General features: G+C 39.5%; 1 protein-coding gene across 1 annotated transcript in view; it reads left to right on the top strand.

Annotated features, from left to right (window-relative positions):
* The window catches only part of LOC139714267 (polypyrimidine tract-binding protein 1-like), a gene marked incomplete at its 5' end in the record, with an annotated part of 43576 nt that overhangs the window by 5569 nt on the left and 15982 nt on the right, over positions 1-22025 (top strand). Inside the window, 4 exon segments of the mRNA XM_071625982.1 lie at positions 2602-2824; positions 3975-4033; positions 4829-5000; positions 18964-19086. Of these exon segments, the coding sequence (XP_071482083.1) occupies positions 2602-2824; positions 3975-4033; positions 4829-5000; positions 18964-19086 (577 nt within the window).

Here is a 22025-nt window from a genome sequence, read left to right as displayed (position 1 = left end):
TCAGTCACCTGTGTATTCAGTGCTGCATAATAAATCTCCCTCCTTCCCTTACTTTCCTTGTAGTTACATTTTCTTGAAAAGACTATGTAACTCCTAATCAAATTGTTCATATTTCCAGGAAGTTCCTTCGTCTTTCTTATCATCTTATAGCCTGTGAATCCAAACTACTTTATGAATAATTTCTTTCAGACAAATTATAAAACTTTGAATCAGAGTCTAATAATAAAACTCTGTCATATAAAGTTTGCTGTGGACTTCTCTCCGTATAGGAACAGTCATATCTGAAATTCTTAATTGTCATCCCATTAGATTATTTGTGCGACATTTATTTAGTGGCCCCTTCCCCCACTCTTCATCCCGAGTAGTGAAATTGTCTGTTGTTTTAATGTTTAGAAACACTTTACCTTTTTTTGAGCCTGTTTTGTATATTGACCTGTATCGTTTTCCCAGCATATTGGGTACCCAGTATCACTGGGGCTATGCTTTGTAATCGTAAAATGAAAAGTGCGTAAGACAAATCCTCCAGATGCGGTCACCCCCCTTCCCACCCCATCCCTCTCCCCCATCATAGATATAATGTCACATTAAGGTAAAGGGAAAGATTCAAGTTTACTAAAACAGTAGAACACTCTTTTCCAGTTTGGTACCTTGTCTGCTAGCAGGTGGTATAAAGGGTTTGTAAATGGTACTGCTTGGCTGACACCTGTCCTGGATTATAACCACTGACTATTCCATGGGATTGTTCTGAAAACTAACATTTCAATGCCTTTCCGTTTTAGTTTTCTCCCTGGCCTTTCCCTTGTTCTACGATGTAGATTTTATTATTATTTTTTTTAATTAATGTGCATTTTGTGTACTGTAAAAATGAAAAAAAAAGTGTGTGGTTTAGTGCTTGATGTTTAAGATTTTAAAAAATGGAAGACTTTTTTCCAACTAGAATAAGTGGAAGCAAAGAATTAATCAGAAGAAAGAGTGATGATGATGGAGATGAGACAGATAGAGTGGAAAATTTTGCACTAGGCTTCAGTATACAGAATATCTTGATTGACTGAAAGATGGGTATCATTCCTTCCAAGGATTTTACGTGAAAAAAAAAATAGCATATGTGTACAACTTACTTTTAATACCAAATGTGAATGCTACTTCTGTAATTTCACTTCCTTTGCGACCTGTGACCTATCAAAGAGGACCTTTAGACCTTGTGTAACAGATCAGTGTTTCAAACTACAATGTATATGCTGTATTGAACATGGTCTGGCTCATTCATGTCATGTGGCCCTTTTTCAAGGGGAAGGGGGGATTCTTATGGGGATAAGATAAAAAGGGGAAAATGAATACTGCCCTCTATGTGCTGGAAGACTACATTGGGGCATAGAACCCTTGGATCCCGTCAACAGTAATTAACCCTGACATTCCCTCATGCTATTCTTCTACATGAGTACATCATCCCATCAATGGGAGACTTTCTCAAAATCTAGACGAGCCATCATATACGAGGGGCTTAGCAATGGCATTATCTAGCAGTACAGTATCTCCATGAGAGAGGGACGGTAGCCTAATACCGTTCTTAACGATATCACGTATACATTTACATGAGAAATGATCTCTTCGGACCGTGTTATGTTAATAGCGGCAAGTCGCACCGACGAGTCTTAAGAGGGCGAGTTTGTGTCTCTTGCAATTCATGTCAGGGTAGTCCGGTTTTTAGGCAATCCTCAAGTGACATTGGATGGTGGGCTAGGACAAGCTGAAAATGAGATGGGGGGGGGGGGAGAGTAGAGGAATAAAGAGAAAATGAATAAACAGGTAACTTGAGCACGGTGACTTCTTGGCTCTGTCCCGCGCCCGGCAGCGACGTAATCCAATTCTGAAATGGATTCATGTTATGGTAGATTTCAATCACTGAAAGACTGAGAATTAATGCAGCGATCCCCACAGGCAAGTGATGCCATGATTATGAGGTGCGGAAAACGGGAGAGAGCGTGGGCCTGTGTCCGGTGGTCGGACGATCGGGGGAGTGATAGCGAGAATGAGGGGGGAGGTCACTCTGGGAAGATGTTTTGCTCGATGTTACAGCTTAAGGTTTTTGGGTTGCGGAAAGATATAGAAAATTCGTGTACTTAACTCTTCTTTCTAACTACCTATGTACTGTATTTATGGGGATATTAACTGTGGTCATTTGATTAAAGCCTATGCCTGGTTAATTTGACTATCAATTTAAAAGATATTGTGGAGAATTCATGTTTAAGCCTGTTGTTCACTCACGACCTAGTTCCCGAGTTTGCCCTGGGAAGAAATATAGCGCCAGAGATTTGATGTTCTCCTTAGAGGATCACTTGATAGGGTGCAAGCCAAGGTTTGTCATCCAAGTAATTAAGTTTTGAGTAATTTGCCTTCAAGAGTTGGGCACCTTGACATGATATTTTATGGGTGGGGATGGGGGGGGGGGCAGGAATGATACTCAGATGTTGCAACATTTTTCATATTTTCAGCCATGAGATGATGGTTTAGTTTAGTGCTTTAGTGGAGAATTTTACGTATGGTGTCGTGGCGAAGTCGGGTTGCGTTGTGACACTGGATCTCGCTTCTCGCCTTTTGCAGCAAATCGCATCACAGGTGGCGCTCCAGGCGGCGCACCAGCACCCGATCCAGACCCATATGCTGGCCCAGTCGCACCCCAAGGTGCCGGACACAGGGGGCGGCATCAACACCATCCTCCGGGTGATCGTGGAGAACGTGACCTACCAGATCACCGTGGACACGCTGCACGAGATCTTCAAGAAGTACGGCACGGTGCTCAGAATCGTCACCTTCGTCAAGGGTGGTAAGTAATTCGTGCAAAGAACGACTGAGAGAGAAGGATAGAGGCACACACACACACACACACACACACACACACACACACGGGAGAGCACTGCAGGGAATTTATACACTTGTCACAGACAGTTGTGCTTGTTAATGAGATTTGTGCTTGTAAAAGACAGTGCGACAGAAATGCACATATCATGATTACTTTTGTAAGTGTCAAGCATTTTATTCTTTCTGATTTTATTCTGTGTTATCATAAGCTATGCTTAGGCTTTGATTTTTGTTTTTCTTTGTCTGCCTCTTGACTGAATTTACCAGCAACGAATTTATTTTCCAATGACATACTGATGTCCCTTTTACTTCTTCCTCCAATCTTTCTCATCTCCCCTTGAATGTAATCACTGAAGTGGACACGATCCTTTGGCGCAAGTTGTCGGCGCAAGACTGATTAGGAACTTTCTCAGTCCACTCATTCAAGCATGACTTTTGTGGGAATTTTCTTCCAGGGTAGAGGGGGAGGGGGTGGGCTCTTGTTAAAAAGTTTCTCTAGTCTGAAGGAAAAAAAAAAGTAAATGGATTGTGACACATTTGTCCTTGAGCTTTTGTGTTCTGTCACAAAAAAATAAGGGTTAATGAAGTGTAGTGTGAAAACAACAACAAAGGATTAAGAAAAATACTGAACATTTAGTATATCATGCTGTGAACAAAGTTTAAATCTTTATTTGCCACCAAAATTCCAACATCTATTATGCTGTGTTGCCAAATTTGGTGTAAATATGTGTGATACAAAATTTCTAGTTGCATTTTTGTGTATTGGCTGCCAGAGTCTACAAAATTGCAGGGTGAGCAAAAAATAAATAAATGAATGAATAAACAAATAAAAAGAAAAAAATGCTATTGCTTTACCAGTTGGGAAAAACAAAGTTAAACTTCAGGAAGAGAAATTTATTGAGTCTGTTTTTGCCATGTAGATGTGGTTGCTGTCGTGCGTAACAGTGAAACATTTAGTGTGTTTTTGTGTTTGTTTATGACATAAAAACAATTTTTAAAGATTCATTGAAGTGTGTGAAAAAAAAAGCAACTTGTATGTGTCAGACAAACAGTTTGTACAGTGATCTAATCTTCTTCCTCCTGTCTTTTGTTTTATTTTATTTTTTCTTTTGCAGGTCAGTTTCAAGCTCTCGTGCAATTCTCAGACGCAACACATGCTGCTGCAGCAAAGCTCGTAAGTTGGAAAGTGAAAAATGACAAACAGATAAAACTGCCGACATTGACCAAAAAGATATGACGTAGGAATGAAATCCATTTATTATAAACTTGATATAGGCTAGACAATGGGGAAAGGTGCTAACAGTTGGTTGTAGATAATAATATCTGAACCAGAGCAGACGACTAGGCGAATTCTAAGCAGCAAGCACAAATTTTGGCACAGGAGTTCAGCATCTGATATTGATGACTTTTCTCTTGACTAGAATCTTCAGTGCTATTTTTATATAACAAATAGTGAACATCAAATGGATTAGCATCAGAAAACTGTCCACCCCCTTGTTCACTCTTGACTCGTCGTTTGCATTTCAGACTGCTTCTAAGTTTGTTGACCAATGCGTAATTCTTTGTTATGCCCTCTCTATAGATATGAATTTTGTGGATAAAAGGCGTGTTGCACCACCCTTCAAATAAAGATTTTGAAACAGTCACTGGTTGTCAAGGAGTGATGTTTTGGTAAAGAGATACGACATGCTTTTATCCAGAACTGGTGTGAGCCCATTCTAGTCTTATTTAACACTTGTTTAGGACTCTGGAGGAATGGGGAAGTAATTGCATTTTTGTTATTTTTTTTTCTTCACTACAGAAGTAGGAATTGCTAAAGTTAAAGAAAGAAAGAAATACTAAATGTAATCTTCTTTGCAGTGTGAACTCAAAAGGTAAATAATCACTGTCAACTTTTTGGTTCTTGGTGATGACCCCTGAAGTTTTAAAGCATTATTCATTCCATCTGTTTGATTTCCTATCCTATCAGGAGTTAGATGGGAAGAACATCTACAACAACTGCTGTCTGCTGCGCATCGACTTTTCGAAGCTAACCAACCTCAGTGTGAAGTACAACAACGATAAGAGCCGCGACTACACGTGTGACCTGCCCATCGGAGACGGCCTGACGGGCGTTGACCCCAGCTCCGCTGCCATGTTGGGTGAGCAACCCCCTCTTAGGAAGGCCACGCCTTTAAAATTGTGCCCCCTGTCATCGCCCCTTCCTACCTATCCAACCCCGATATCAGCAGTGTATAGGTGCTGTCCCAACACTCACAATGCTTTTGCACCTCGTCCAGATAATCCAAAATTAATTGTTACCCGCGCCGTTGTCCCTTTCCCCCCTTCAGTGTAATCTCACAACCCAGTCTTCCATGGTTTATCAGTGTGTAAATGACTCCCACCTTTAGACAATTGTACTTAACCTTACATGGCCTATTCCTGGGTGTACAATGTATGGCGTTCGTTTTTTTTTTGCCGAAATGAAGCCCTTACTCTCAGTGTTACCTCTGACCCGTACTTACAGACTTCAAGAAACAGATAAGCTGTTGTAAATTGACCCTGTGCCATTTCACATTTACCCCCTCTCCCCATCGTCGCTTTTGAAATATGTACACCCTCTCCCTTAACCACCAACGTAATGCCCCCCCCCCCCCCTTGACTTCCCAAAGTTCAACCAATCAAGTTAACAGTTGACATCATTTATGTTCTCCTTAATTCATTGCAAGTTCAGTTCTCCAGAATAAATATCCAGGCCCTGTGGGAAAGAGAGATTCTACCAATCTGTGAGATTGGTATCAGTGGTGTCTCAGTGGCTAACCACATCTTGAACAAATTAACCATCATATGTAACTCTCGATACCACAAAGTCTTGATGAGTGACTAATGTTTAGCTCCACTGTTTAGAGGAGTATATTTCCTGTGAGGTCCAAATCTCTTATAAAATAAGGTACACTTATTTCCAGAATGCCTTGAGCTGAAACATGCATTGAATTCAACTACCATGTATTATTTTACCCACTCATTTGTGATTGTACCAGTTTGTTTGACACACAACCATGAATTGAAATGTTGTTTTTAGTGCTTGCTCAGCATACAACTTCTGGCAATGACATTAGATCCCCCCCCAACACCCCCTCCCTTACCCTATCCAGCCGTCCAGTAACAAGCTGAAATCTGTTGTTGTGACCTATGCAACACACACACGCAACCCAAGCACACACGCACACAGACACGCTGGAGTAGATGCCTCTGTTGTGATCAGTATGTATGCAAAAAATTTGCAAAAAGAGTCAAGAAGGAAATATTTGATAATATCTGAGACATTGCAGTGCTGAGCTAGCTTCCCCTTAGCCATAAATGACATGAATTGTACCAAGTTTATTCAAATATAAATGTATACATGTATACATGTTGTGTGTGCCGGCTGTCCAGAGTGTTAAGATAGTTTTGCATGAGGAATGTGGCTTCTTGTTAGTTTCTAATAAGACAAAATGGCTGGAATGTTGTGTCTCTGTAGATTTATCATGTGATGTAGTAAAGGGAATCTATTTGGCTGCTAAGGGTTTTGTGAGTTTGTTTCCCCACAAGTGCTACTGTAGCCTTATATGCGGGGTAGCATGTCGTTTAGACTGTGCCTGAAAATATAAAAACCCAGCTGCATGTGTGCTATCTTTTTGTTTAGCCTGAGTAAAGCATGGATGTTTCGTGTATCATCGCTGCTATTGCATGCCAGCCTCGTTTTTAGGTTGTTTTCCCCTCTGTTACTTCATTATGTAAAAGCTTGTCATACTTCCAGAGAATTAGTAACAATGATACTAATATGTCGATCTCAATATTTTCAAATTTATCCGTTATGAAACACAGTCAAATGCCGTCATACTTTTTATTTGAAGTACTGTAAATGGCACTGCTCACAATATGATATTCATTGCAATCTTTCAATTTATTTCTGTGGAAACTTTTTTTCCTATATGTGTTCGTATGACAAGATATTCTCTTTTGAATGGATATTAATTGTGTAATCATATTATATCATGATATGATAGTTTATTCTAGCTTAAACAAATTTTCAGAATGTGGTACAAGAGATTCTTGTCCCTTTGTGGAACTTCTATAAATGTATCAGGGCTCTGGACCAAAACTCTATGTGCTCAGAAAACGGCTGCCATGTGAATGAAGAGAATTTGCATGTCAAAGCAATCAGTGCACCACCACCCTTTATCCACAGTGCTTTAGTCCCAGTAGCTTAATTTAATGTTGTTAATGCTGCCTCGCGTCCCCCAACCCCCAACCATGTTGACCTTGTAGATGGTCACTATCATATGGCATGACATCTTCCCAGCTGAACTGTGGATCTCCCCTGTTAATCGTAAATGCTTCTTGGGGCAAGCTACAATACAACCATGTCAACTATTCATGTGTTGGGAATAGTGGTATACAACAGGAATGCTCACCTTTGTCTTTCGAGACACTTCCCATTTCTCTCACCACACTGGGACTTGTTTCTCAATACGCAAATGGCCTGCAGTTAAGTGAGAAAAGAATAACCGCCCAGCTTCACTTTGCACAAAATGCCTTGTTGCACACATACACAAACACACACATGCACAACGCAAACATATAATATGCATTATATACACACAACAGACACACTCGTGGGCAACATACACAAACACACATTTATAATTCATGTCTGTATTGATGGGGGTGGGTGTGATGCTCCCCCAACAGTGAAAGCTTCCTGATTAGTTATGCAAGAACAAGTTCCAAGGCTGCAGCCATGAGTGCAATTAGACTGTCTGCTGCCCTCGTGTGAGCCTCCCACTCTCACTTTCTAATCCCATGCCAGTCTGTTATAGCATGGTGACTACATTCCCTTGTAGTATACATTATACATATATGATGTTGTTCATGAAACACTACCAACACTATTCGCGATGCTTTGACAGTGAAAACGCCGTCCTTACACCGTGATTTAGTCGTCCTATGGTTGTGCTTTCGTCGTGAAAAAGTCGTGGTTTTATTGTGATATCGCTGTGAAATCGATGAGGTAGATAATGAGGTAGCCCCTTTGTCATGTTAATAGATCTTTGTTCGCCCTCTTTAGAAAATGTAACAATCGGAACAAAAGCACAGTTCTGGCGAGGGTGTCTTGATCGGACTCTCGAAAGCTTTTGTTATAGCGCAGCAAGCCGTCCGCAAATTTCTATAGTCGCGTGGATTAGATTACTACCATGGCTTACCGTTAGATTACTACATTGTTTGAATTCCCTCAGTTCATCGCGCTTTGCCGCCTGGGCACACGATAATCGCTTCGACTGCGAAGTGCACACAGTGAGGACGGAAAAAAGATATAAACTTTAGCGAAAGTGCATGATCAGACTCTAGGTATATTCTGAAAACATGCATCTAATCGATCGCTTATTTTCCGTCGCAAATTACATGGTAAAATGTGCAACAAAATCATTTGTATTTTACGTAAAAACGTTTTATAAGACCTCCGTGAACGCAATGTCAACGTAAAGCGTGAACTCAGTAAAATCGGAGAAACAGTAAACACCCTGCCTCACTCAAAACATCTGTATACTCTCCCTTAATCTGCATCGATTTCCACTCCAAATTTCACTTCGATGGAGTTTGTAATCCGTTCCTGTCGCCGTAACGAAAATGTCTAGAACATCAGTGGTACTGAAAATGACTTTCCGAATATTCCGATGTATCAAAGGCAGGGCTCGACACTAACGGTGGCCCGGTGGTCCAAAATTTCAGAAATGAATATTTTGATGGCCCGATCGGGCCACCAAAAAAGGTCGGATGTTTGCCTTTACTTTTAGAAATGAACAGCGGTAACAATCGGCTCCGTAAGATGCTAAAATTAATGTCAGATGTTTGCTTTATTTTTGGCAATGAATAACGGTAATATTCGACTCCGTATGATACAATAATGAATGTCGGATCTTTGCTCAAACATTGTACTTTTGGAAATGAATAACGGTAAGATTCAGCTCCGTACGGTGGTGAAATTAACGTCAGATACTAGTATTTGATTTTGCGTTCGGAAATGAATAAAGATAACATTCGGCTCCGGAAGATGCTGAAATAAAATAATGTCGAATATTTGCTTTGACTTTCGGAAATAAATAACAATAATTTTCAACTCCGTACGATGACAAAATAAATGCCGGATATTTGCTTTTACGTTCGAAAGTCAATAACAATAACATTCAGCTCCGGAAGATGCTGAAATAAATGTCAGATGTTTGCTTTCAATTTTGGCAATGAATAACGGTAATATTCGACTCCGTATGATACAAAAATGAATGTCGGATCTTTGCTCATACTTTTGAAAATGAATAACGGTAAGATTCAGCTCCGTACGGTGCTGAAATTAATGTCAGATATACTATTTTTTGTTTTTGCGTTCGGAAATTAATAAGGATAACATTCGGCTCCGGAAGATGCTGAAATAAAATAATGTCGAATGGTTGCTTTGACTTTCGGTAAGGGATAATGATAACTTTCAACTCCGTACGATGATAAAATAAATGCCGGATATAATATTTGCCTTTACGTTCGAAAGTAAATAACAATAACATTCAGCTCCTGATGATGCTAAAGTAAATGTCGAATGATTACTTTCACGTTCGGAGATGAAAAACAATAATATTCAACTCCGTACGATGATTAAAATGTCGGATGCTTGCTTTTATACTTTCGAAAGTAGATAGCAATAACATTCGGCTCCGGAAGATGTTAAAATAAAAATAATGTCATGATGATTGCTTTTACGTTGGAAAGTGAATAGCAGTAATATTCTGCTCCGTACGAAGCTAAGATAACTTTCGGATGTTTGCTTTTAAATTTCGAAATGAATAACAGTAACATTTAGATGCATTCGATGGTAAAATTAATGTTTCATGTTTAATTGCTTTGACGTACGGAATGAATAACAATATAGTATTCAACTCCGTACGATGATAAAATATATGCGGGATGTTTGCTTTTCCGTTCGAAATTAAATAGCAATAACATTCAGCTCCGGAAGATGCTAATATTTTTTTTAAAGAAATGTCGAATGATCCCTTTGACGTTTGGAAATGAATAACAATAATATTCAACTCCGTACGATGATTAAATAGATTACAGCTCGTTATTCCGAAGGTTCGTTGAAGGCTCTTCGGTACGAAGATTCGTTATTCCCAAGGTTCCCGGCGTTGTTCCGAATTTCATTTTCTGATTAACTATTCTTCGGAATAACGAACCTTCGGAATAACGCCACAATTAATGTCCAGATTAAAGAACCCGTTTTCATTTTCGGATTAACGAACCTCTAGGTATCATCCTAGGGAGACTTTGTGTGTTTTGGATTAACGAACCTTCGGAATAGCAAACCATCGGAATAACGAACAGCACCCATAAACTAAATGTCTGATGTTTGCTTTTATGTTCGAAAGTAAATTGCAATAACATTCATGATAATCTATAAGCCTATTTGCTAAATCTTTAGAACTCAGAATAACAGTAAGATGATTGAATGTTCTATTCATTTATTTTCGACATGACGCACTTCAGTAATATTTGATATTTGTTTTTCTTTGTAGTAGGACCGATGTAGTTTTTCTTAAGTTTTTCTTGATTTTTTTTTTCGGGCCACCAGAAAGTTAGTGTGGAGCCCTGATCAAGGTCATTGGCATGTTAGCCCGATCGGACGCCGTGTTTTTACCAAAGAGTATAGCAGCGCACGAATGTGATTTTTACTACGACTGGGCTGTGTATAGTTATGCCACTTGATAAATGTTGATGTACAGCGAGAGTTATCAACATTTAAATTATGTAGGAAGCGTGATCGTTCGTATTTTGTCATGAGGGTATTTAAAATTCAGATAAACATCTCATTTCTCCCATGCCGTGTGGCGGAATCCGAATGGCTGTCACAAACTACATTCGAGTAAACCTCTATCAATGTACCCTACCACGCCACTCTACATACATTGTAGCTAACACGAGTCCATGAGAGTAATGCGTTGCCATGCATCCACGTGCGTCCGCACTACCAGTGAGCGGTCAGTGCAGGTGCGCAGAGCACTTGTACAAAGTGATGCGTGCACCTGATACTCTGGCGTGAACCATGCAGGGCCGTATAAAGAGAGTGGCCATCTCGCTTTTTGGCTTATGTGTTTTGAAGCCTGTGATTGGTCAAAAGCTGGTCCCATGATCTACAGGCGCCATGTCGTTACTAAAGTGCGCTCATAATGCAGTGCCCACTGTTTACGACCACAGAACTCTGTGTTTACGACCCCTTTGTCTTGATTATTTTGTTACGTCTGAGCGTATACGCTAACCCTGTTACGTGTAATACGCGCGGTAACGACATGGCGTCCAAATTAGCAGTTGGCCAGACTCTCTTTATATACGGCACTGGCGTGAACCTTAAACTCCTTCCACATGGATGAGAAGACCGGACAAGATCGACGCGACGGGTACAAGTGTCGATCACAAATCAATTAAAAGATGACTAGTATTCACACTGATTATGCCTGCATGGATAAGAATTTCAGCACAGCCTTTTTATTCACTTCCAATATGGGGTCTGTAGGCCTATATATTTCCGAAGTATACTTTCTCTCATGAGTCGATGGAATACTAGTACAAACTTACATGTATTCGTTTCTCTTGTCAGGCACAAAGAGAAAGAGGGAGAGAGAGGGGGGTGGGAAACAAACAATCAGAATACTGTTAGCGTTCGTTTAATACAGTACATTGTAGTTTAATACATTCTTAACTTGAAGCTATAATTTCTCGAATATTAATTCATTGCCTTTCCCACGGCCCTCAGAAACTAAAGTTCATGAACTTGCGGTGTGTCTTGTTTATCATGTTTGGCACGTAAGGAATGCGCGCATACTACTAGACAGGGCGTGTATTCTTCTGCCATTTCTTTCTTCGAAGTCTGAAATGTAATAACCGTCGAGTAGGTTTATTTCATGTGCTTCACATGTTAATCATGATGCATGCATGCCTGAGAGCGTTCGTTCGTCGTGAACCTTCAAACTTGCTCTATACTCAGACAATAATTTCGGGAATTTCCAAGGCGACTGCGTAATATTTCTTTTTTAAAACCATTAATAAGAACAAAATGTAACCTGCTAATTGCTTATCGATAAATCGATAAAGTTAAAACTATCGTTCTTGTTCCTCACAGTGGTGTGGAGCGTATGCCGTTGAAACGTTCTTTTTAATGATGGAATAAAAAACAAGAACGCAGTTTGGTCGACCGTTCACAAGTCACCGCGGGGCAGCAAGATTTCTTGGGTTTAGCATGCTGTTCGCGCCAATATTTGTGTCTTGTGTCTTTCTTACGTGCGAAAAAGTTTGCTAGCGGATTACAAATCTCCCGAGTTTTGTAACCTGCTAATTTGTATGCGTGTATAAGAAGACATTGTAGGCTTCCTGCCAACCTCTTCAGAATATTAAACATCGTTAGAAAATATTTCAAATATTCCACCAAGTGTCTATACCAGATTGTTGTATTTCATTTCTAAAAATGCAAAAGCTCCCCCGTGTGAGAGGGGGACACCCCCTTCTCCACACATTACTAGTATAGACTTCTCTTCACTCACTGGTTACAGTGAAAGACGCACACGTCCATCAGAAGATGGTTGTAGCCATTCTCATTGTTCCCCGATCGATCAGTACACATTTTCTTTTTCTTGTTTTTTTTTTGTTGAAAAAGAATAAAAATATTGTAACAAAGTGTGAATTAGATCGTTGAAATTCAGATCTCGATACAAACTTTCCTCGCACCTTTAATCATCATCTATAAAGTTCTTACACAGTGACAGACGCGCACGGGACTCACGAGGTGACAGAAAAATCACGATTTTATAGCCATGCCCACTGTCCCAGAGTATTAAATTTCTTACATTTTCTTTAAAAAAAATGTGTACATGATGAATTCCATAAAAATGGTGTTGAATATCATATCTAAAAATACAAATGCACCCGTGATGGTCTGTCACAAGCTCTGTGCTCTCTATTATGCTCCAGCTCTCCCTCGATTACGTGCTCTTCCCCTCCCGCACACGTAAATATGGATATAGTGCCTATAATATACCTGTTACATGTATCTTTGGACACTGTTCCATACGAGGGTATGATTACCCCCCCCCCCAAAAAAAAAAAATGCAATCGTTACATGGAGTTTCCGCCAGATGTTGCTTACGCTATATGAATAAAAAACCGCGTAGATAAGTAACAATTACCATAGGTACTCTCTTAAATTAAGCTCTTACCATAGAGGTCACATCAGTCGGGTCACTAATAAAAAGAACTGTTCATAGATAATCATAATAGGGGCCAACCCCGATTTGTAAAGCCTGATGTTCTTTTTTTCTATTTTGTTTGCATTTAATTTTACAAACGTATACAAACTGTTTCTTGACATAAAAGCCAAGGTGCTCCCTGCCCCATCGTAGGTTGTTTAACAATGACCCGGATATTCATTAACTCCTTGCGGCTGGAAGCTTTTGTGCTTGATGATGATATCAAAAGGTGGAACGGCATTGAGTCGCTGAGCTGCGCATGCATGACCAACGATGACCGAGCTGTGCCGATATAATGGGTCGGTTTGGAGATGGATCTTTTCCACCTCCCTGGTTCGATGTTAGAAGGTAACATGGACATTATAGTGCACTTCGTCTTCAGAAAACGACTAACAGTTATTTACTGTTGATCATTAAATCCTCGAAGTAGTATTCAGAGTAATTTCACAGTTCAAAATTTAACTCCCTTTAATCTCGTAAGCAGTTTATTACATGCAATTCGGTAAAACGTGAGATCGTATGGGTTTTGCATTGTCATGATCATGTTGTTTATATTACTCGAAAATATCAATAAATGAAATTCTTGCCTCGTATTGTTTTCATTACAACCGATTGAAAATTTGGTGTATATCGACGTACACTGTGAATTCGTGAATACAAATGAAAATTACTTGACTGGACATGCATGGGCACTTAAAATCTGATCTATCCACAAAGAATATACATGAAGATTATCCCGTATTAATTCTATCAAATTTTGTTAAGGACAGAATTGCATTATTGTTGATAACGGAATTCACGATGCCGTAATTACGATAATTTACCTTGCACTGAATCGTAATATTGCTGTTAATGATACGGAATGTTGCTATAATCAGAATAACGAGTGCCGCTTAGTTATTTCCGCGTGCAGTATAATTTTATGTCGTATATGTTGTGTGTAACAATACTCCGTCATATTTTGAACGGGCCAAGACACAATCACTCGCCTTGCGTATTATACTGTACATAATTATGACATAGTTCACGATATCCCGCTCGATAAAATGATTGGATGAAATGAGCGGCAACTTCTTAGCACTTCTGATTCTTGAGCAGATATATAATTTTCTTTAAGAGAATATCCATATCAGCGTTTTAAGCTTCATGATTTAAACTACGGAAATTGTTCTGTCTGTAGGCTGTGTTATCAACAAGGTTCTATATCTGAAAGAGAAATCGCACGAGACTTTCAGTTTGCCACTGCTCTGCGTGGAAGTTTCGTCCGCATTTGCACGCTGTCAGGGGCCGAATATATCACTGTCATTATCGTAACACCTCGTCTTCATCATTATCACAAGCGCCCTCGATCCATCATTATCATCATCAAAAGCATTAAAAAAATTTTCAACGTCATAGGGCTCGACACTAACGGTGGCCCGGGGCCATCAAAAACACACGTCGGGCCCCTAAAATTTCAGAAATTAAGATTTTGGTGGCCCGATCGGGCCACTAAAAAAAGTCGGATGTTTGCCTATACTTTTGAAAATGAACAGCGGTAACAATCAGCTCCGTAAGATGCTAAAAAAAAAAATGTCAGATGTTTGTTTTTAACTTTGGAAATGAATAACGGGAATATTCGACTCCGTATGATACTAAAACAAATGTTGGATGTTTGCTTATACTTTTTGAAATGAATAACGGTAAGATTCGGCCCCTTATACGGTGCTAAAATTAATGTCAGATACTTGATTTTGCGTTCGGAAATGAAAAGGATTCTTAACATTCGGCTTCGGAAGATGCTGAAATAAATGTCGAATGTTTGCGTTGCCGTTCGGAAATAAATAAGTATGATATTCAACTCCGGATACGATGATGAAATAGATGCCGGATGTTTGCTTTTATACGTTCGAAAGTAAATAGCAATAACATTCAGCTCCGGAAGAAGCTAAAGTAAATGTCGAATGATCCCTTTGACGTTCGGAAATGAATAACAATAATATTAAACTCCGTATGATGATAAAATAAATGCCGGATGCTTGCTTCTACGTTCGAAAGTAAATAGCAATAACAATTAACATTCAGCTCCGGAAGATGCTAGAATAAATATCGAAAGATCCCTTTAACGTTCGGAAATGCATGCCAATAATATTCAACTCCGTACAATGATTAAATAAATGTCGGGTGTTTGCTTTTACTTTCGAAAGTAAAGAGCAATAACATTCGCTCCGGAAGATGCCAAAATAAATATCAGGTGATTGCTTTTAGGCCTACATTCGTTTGGAAGTGAATAGCAGTAACATTCTGCAACATACGATGCTAAAATAAATGTCAGTATTTTGCTATAGCATTTCGAAATGAATAACAGTAACATTCAGTTGCGTTGCATGGGAAAATAATGTCTGATGTCTGCTTTGACGTTCAAAAATGAAAACAGTAACATTCGGCTCCGTATATACGATGCTAAACAATTGTCAGATTATTCATTTCACTTTCGGAAGTGGACAGCAATAGCATTCGGCTCCATGCGATAATGAAATAAATGTTGGATGTTGACTCTTAAATCTGGAAATGAATAACGGTAATATTCTGCTTCGTACGATGCTAAAATAAATAACACATTGTTGTTTTTACATTTGGAAATGATTAACGGTATATCTATCGGCTCAGTTAGGTGCTAACATAAATAGCGGATGTTTACTTTCACGTTCGGAAATGAATAGGGCCTAAGGATAATATTCAGCTCCGTAAGATGCTAAAATGAATGTCGGTTCTTTGCTTTTACATTTGAAAATGATTAACGGCAACATTCGGCTCCGTAAGGTGCTTAAATAATAGTAAAATTGGATGATTGCTTTTAATACAATTTTGTTTGTTTTAGGCTTTCAATACCGATGTAGAAATAAGGACGATACGATAAAATTAGAAGCTGAATGAATATTAAACGACATGTCTCACGTCCCGCTCAGGCATCTTGCACTTCTTTAATTTATGGTCTTGGTAAACACGACACGTGGTACGCGCCTGCCGCGATATAACGCATTGAAGAACCTGCGTGGTAACGTACATAAACACGCATGCGATTTGTCGTAATTAATGTGGTAGCGAACGCAGGGATTTACGAAGACGAACACAGGGATTTACGAAGACGAATACACATGCTTCGTTGCATGTCTTTTCATGCTATTCTAGGTGCTCGCGTCGATCGACGAAACCATACTATACTGTTACAAACGACATGAACAATGCAAGTGGAGCTTCGTTTGTTGTATCGAAATGGATAAACAAGGTGCTGGAACCAAGATTATCAGCGGATTATCAAACTTTGCAACGCTCCAGAAGCACTGAAACAGCATGATTTGATCGTTCTTCGGCCGTGAACTAGTAGTGAAAAAGTCGTGGTTTTGGAGCCCAAGAGCTGCGGACAAAAGCCGATGTAACAATCGGCGGATTATCACCATGAATAGCATGTGTCTTTTGTTCGATTTTCACGCTGCATAACAAAAGAGTCACTCTAGCCGGCGAGGGGGCGAGGCAGGATGTCGGTGATTGTTCTGCCCGAAAAGCACGACTTTTTCACGACGTAACAACTACTAATCCACGGTAATATCACATCGATTCCAGCACATTTTCACAACTCGTTCACCACCTAATCACAACGCAATCACGGCAAAAGCACGGGGACAATATGTAAGTGCAAAAGCACGACTTTTGCACGACTAAATCACAATGAAACCACAAGTAAAGGACGGCGTTTTCACTGTCAAAGCATCGCGAATAGTGTTGGTAGTGAAAGCACTGAAGATAGATGAATCAAGGATGAACCCTGTGTTTCAAAGTTTTCCTGAGTCTGCAGGGAGGCTTCCTAAAACTGCAAATATTTCTTCCGAATCATGACTAAATATAAACGTGATTTGAGAATTGTTTTTGCCCATTGAGATACATGCTAAACACAGTATCTCTGTGATTTTAAATGTATGAATGCTGGCAGCCCTGGTATATCTGAACGCTGCAAAATAGAAAAATGGATCTCTCACTGGGTCGCTTTGTTTTCATGCCTCCAGCACCATTCGGAGGTAGAGGCACTATTTTTGTATCAAAGGGCTTCAAATTTATCTGGAAGAGAAAGGAAATGATAGGGGAAAAAAAAAAGAAAAAAAAAAAGAAACGGCATGGAAAGAGAAAGAGATGAAAATCAGGGATATGGCATGTAGATGACTTTGACATGGGTTCCTCCAGCAACGGGATGGATTGTGACTAGTCATTTGGTAGATAGGCTAGTTGCCATGGTTACATGGATACAACAAACTCAAAAGGTAGTTTGATGATTGTCTGAGACCCCATCAAAGAAACAACATTAACAACAAAATGAACAAACAAACAAACAGAAATTTTACACCAGTGTAGGTTTTAGGATCTCGCAGTCGTGTTCCAGAAAAACAAAAAAGGTCACTGTTTTTCCCACTTTTCCTCTTCCGTAGTTAGACACCCACAAAATGATGCTGCCATCAGTCTGAGACAAAAAGAAACAAAAAATCTGCATAAGCCACAAATATTTGAAGAAAGCATGTGCCTAGTTAGTCCATGCGATAGTCCAAATATCATAGATGCAACTTTTTTAGTGTCTTTGAGGTAAAATCGGCATCAGGGTTATATATATAATCACTTATATAGTGAGAATGAGCTTGACCATGTCTGATAATGATAGTTATAGTTGCAGTGATGATTGTAGTATTAGTAATGATAACATAATTAATGATTAAATTTATCATTGTCATGAAGAAGGTTTGCACTATTGTAAGAATATACAAAAGTCATTATTGCAATTCATTTGTATTTCAAGTGTATTTTTGATTAATTTATCATTTCTCTCACTCCTCTAGTATTGTTATTCTTCATGTCTTGTGTACGAGAAGTTGTAGAGAGATTTTTACTCTTTTTTCGTTGTTTGTTTTTTTAGTGCATGGCGGTGGTAGTGCTTACTTGAACGTTTCCAGACAAGCTCGATATATTGCATTTTACTAGGGAGTTGGGCAAGGTAGCATTTTGTGGGGGTGTGTGTGTGTGTATGTATCCTCCAGAATCTCGACAAGGGGAAGGCATATGTGGAAGCTATGTTTGTGATCCTTTCTTGAATGTGCATTGTGCTAACACATTGCCCCAACATTTTGTCTCATGTCTCTCTTTATATTTGGTACCTCGCTCGAAATGAGTTGAATTGTAGCTGCAACCAACCGAGCCGACAGGACCCGAAGCACAACAGTGGTCCTGGGGTTGATGAGCTTATCATAATTTAGATATGACTAGCTCTGTTGTTTAGACAGATCTTTACAGCCTGTGCTGTGCATCGTCTATGGTAGAATAAATCAAGATATATGTACATGTAGGATTGATTCCATGAGCCAAACATTTTATATTCCAATTATGACATGGGCTGTTCTCTTCCCCCGCTACAAAAATGTGTCCAGTGATCGATGAGCATTCTGTTTGTTTGTTTTTTTACTAAAATGTATGAAATTTACTAAGAAGTCAAGGCTTAAAAGAGGGGGAGGGGGCAGCACCACTCCCCCCCCCCCCAAGAAAAAGACCCCAAAATACAAAACTGGTAACGGATTGGTTGCAGCTTCATATGTCTGTATCATTACATATCGTTTGTCCCCGTCCACCATCTATCCAGCCTGCTTGTCTTTCTCTCTCACTCTCTCTCTCTTTCATATTCATCTATTGACAACAAAAGAAAAAAAAAACACCAACAAAACCAAACTGGTATTAACCCACTTGTATGTTCCGTGTATGTACCGCCATCCCCCTTCTCTCTCAGGATTTGGTGGGGCTGCCAGCCTTATATCGCCTTACGCGGTTGCGGGGCACGGATCGCCCTTTGCAGCCGCGCCCTCAACACCGGTCTCGCTAGCAGCGGCAGGCTTCCATGGGGCACCAGCAGGTACTTCTTTGGTTACAATAATCAGTTATCTCTTTTCTCTATCTCTCACACACACACTCTGTCGGCCTCACTTATATACCTGTCTCTTCTCTCCTCACCATAGACTAGACACGCAAAGAACTAGGGGGTGGTCTATCGCGGGTTCTGTGCTCTCTCTTAATCCTCGATTTCTGCTCGGAAGTCGGTTCTCTACCTGTTGACTCCGGCCAGTTTTGCTGTTCTCTTGTGAATGACACTCCTTTGCCGTATTTTACAACAAACTTCATCCTCTCACTCAACATGGTATCAAACAATTTGACATTTTGCATTATTTACTACAACTCTCTGGCACTGTACTATCTACTTTCTGTAACTCCATGATGTCCTTTTGTCATTTTGTGAATTTATATGTCTGTCCTATATTTCTCTATCCGATAATTTTCATATAATATATCGTGTGTTTTCTTTCCTACATTAGTTTTCTTGAGAAAGACACTTTCCAATCATTTCTGTAATCATATCACATCTTTACTCTTGCCAAATATGAACATTCATTTTTCCTTTCCTTTTTCTTCCCTTTCCTTTTCCCTTCTCTTTGTACCTTCGTATAATCAAAGCCTTACTCAATTTTTCTCGTGCTTTCCTCTATTTCACATTTGTCAGTGTGTCCTCATACCCGTCTGAATTCATCACAATTTAATCAGCCAAATTACAAAACCCCTCCCATTCCACCTGTTGCTGTGCCCATTCTTGACAGCGTGAACATTTCTTCCTAGTTTTTCCCTGGCGAAGAACACTTCCAACTCGTTTGTTTTTCCCCTCCCAATTTTGAGTGTTAACTGTATCACTTTATGCTGTTTTCCTCCCCATTCCTGGAAGATTCTTTCGTCTTCCTTTGCCCTTCCTAACTTGGAAGAAATTCACGACCCTTGACATCTTTCCTCCCTCCATCCAGAAGCTCTCTTCGGGATCAGTAACAGTCCCTTCCTCTTACTGAGCTCGAAAGATAGTTGTCAGGATTTGCCTGCCGTGCATTTCTTGTCGTGAAGAATTTCTTCTCTTGTGCCTTTTTCTGCCTGTGAGCCGGACATCCTCTGACCTTTAACCTTTTGACCTCTGCAGGTCTGATTATCGATCTAACTGTCAGCTTCCTTTTTTTTCCCCTGGCTCATTTGGCTGTTTGTCGTTCTGTGGATTTTCAAGCCCTTTATTTTTCTTCAATTTTTTTTTTTTTTTGAATCTTCTAACTTTCGGAATTTTCCTTCTCATCAGCTTGTTTTTCAACAGTCCTCTTTCTTCGACAGCTCTCTCTTTTTTAGACTTTTCTCAAGCAACTTCTGGTGGGGTTCTCTTCGTTCTGACGCCAGTGACTTTCTGCCTTTTTTCCTCTCTGTTTTTTTTTTTTTCTCATCATGCCTGACAAGAAAGATTCTCAAGTCTATCATATAAAATCATTAAGAACTTGAGAGGAGTTGGAAAAAAGAAGCAATCTTATTGCTCCTTATACCCAAACTTGAGACCACTCAAGATATGGTCACAAGAAATGAGTAACTCACAAATTATGATCAAATTTTTTGCCAAACTCACTTTGGAGCTATAATCCATCATGTTGCTTCATTTCCACTTCCCGTGGAAAGTGTCCAAGAGAAATTGTTTCTTTCTTTGACTTCATATGGATTAATACAGAGAAAATGCTAAAGACATGCAACTATCAAGACATTTACACCCAGAAAAAGAAGTACAAAATTCCCTCCAAGTACATTTAGCTGCAGTTGTGAGTACACCCCCAATTAAAACGAAAACGTTTCATACAACTTTTGCGCTATATCTCTGACATCAAACATCTGTATATGAATCAACTCTGTGCTTGCTCTGAGAGCTCTATACCTTGTCACCTTCTTACATCGATTGACGTATGACTATTTCATGTGATGCATAATGAGCTCTTCTTTTCTTTTCCAGTGGGCACAATCTTCTTTCCTCAAAGCCTATTACCCTCCTTTCACTGCAAAGGATAATTTTTTTTTTTAACATGATTGCATCAGCTGAGGCCAGAGGATTGTGTATTTTATATTGAATGTGGGAAGGAGAAAGTCGTACAGATGAAGTTTTTACTGCCACAACAGTGGAAGCTGTTTCTCCTCCTCCCTTTTTCCCTGCCCCCTCCTCGTCCCGCCCGGATCTAAAAGAAAAAAAAATCAAATGCTTACCATGATTTGTTTTTCGTTCATTTTTCGATCTCACAGACGCGAATGGCAGGCGTAAAACTCCCAATCAGCCCTTATTTCCAAGTGAGATTTCTCATTCAATACAACCTACATGACCTCTTGGCATGGTGATATTTTATGTATTCTTATAAACATGCATCCATCTAGTTAGCATAACATTATTTAACAACACAGAAAAAAAAAAACGCCCCAAATCCATCAAACAAATGTGACCAAGTCACGCAAAATCAGTCACAAGTCTGCAGACATGATCGCACATGAGACTTTTTGTGCTAGTAAACGTAGAGTCGGTCAAGTAATGCCCAGTTATCATATACATTCTTGGATTTTGGAATTGCAGTAAGAATAAAATCTGTTATATAATGTCGTTCTTACAATACCTTATAAGATGTGCGAAGCAAGTCTCTAGATGCATACATTTTCAGTGAGGAATCATGCTGCTGACTTATTACTGGTTTTGTTGGGATTGGTTACAATTCCATCTGTGACAATGCTTAAAACTGAGGAAGAAAACTGTGTGGTCTCTCTTTTTTGTTGTTGTCTTTTTTCTTTGGTATTTGCTGTGGTTTTAACACACATAACTTTGGGGTTATTGTCAATCAAATCTTGTGAGTTTTTTTTTTCTGTATATACTTCTGCAATTCTATTTTTTCTCTGTTTCTGTCATAAAGAATTATTAGCTCACCTGAGCCAAAGGCTCAAGTGAGCTATTGCGATCGCCCTTCGTCCGGC

This window comes from Diadema antillarum, unplaced genomic scaffold (assembly GCF_040938485.1).
Source record: "Diadema antillarum isolate AM-2024a unplaced genomic scaffold, OU_Dant_1.0 seq00002212_RagTag, whole genome shotgun sequence".
NCBI classification, from domain to species: domain Eukaryota; kingdom Metazoa; phylum Echinodermata; class Echinoidea; order Diadematoida; family Diadematidae; genus Diadema; species Diadema antillarum.
The sequence above is the reverse complement of the archived record's forward strand: the minus strand, read 5'-3'. Positions and strand labels throughout refer to the sequence as shown.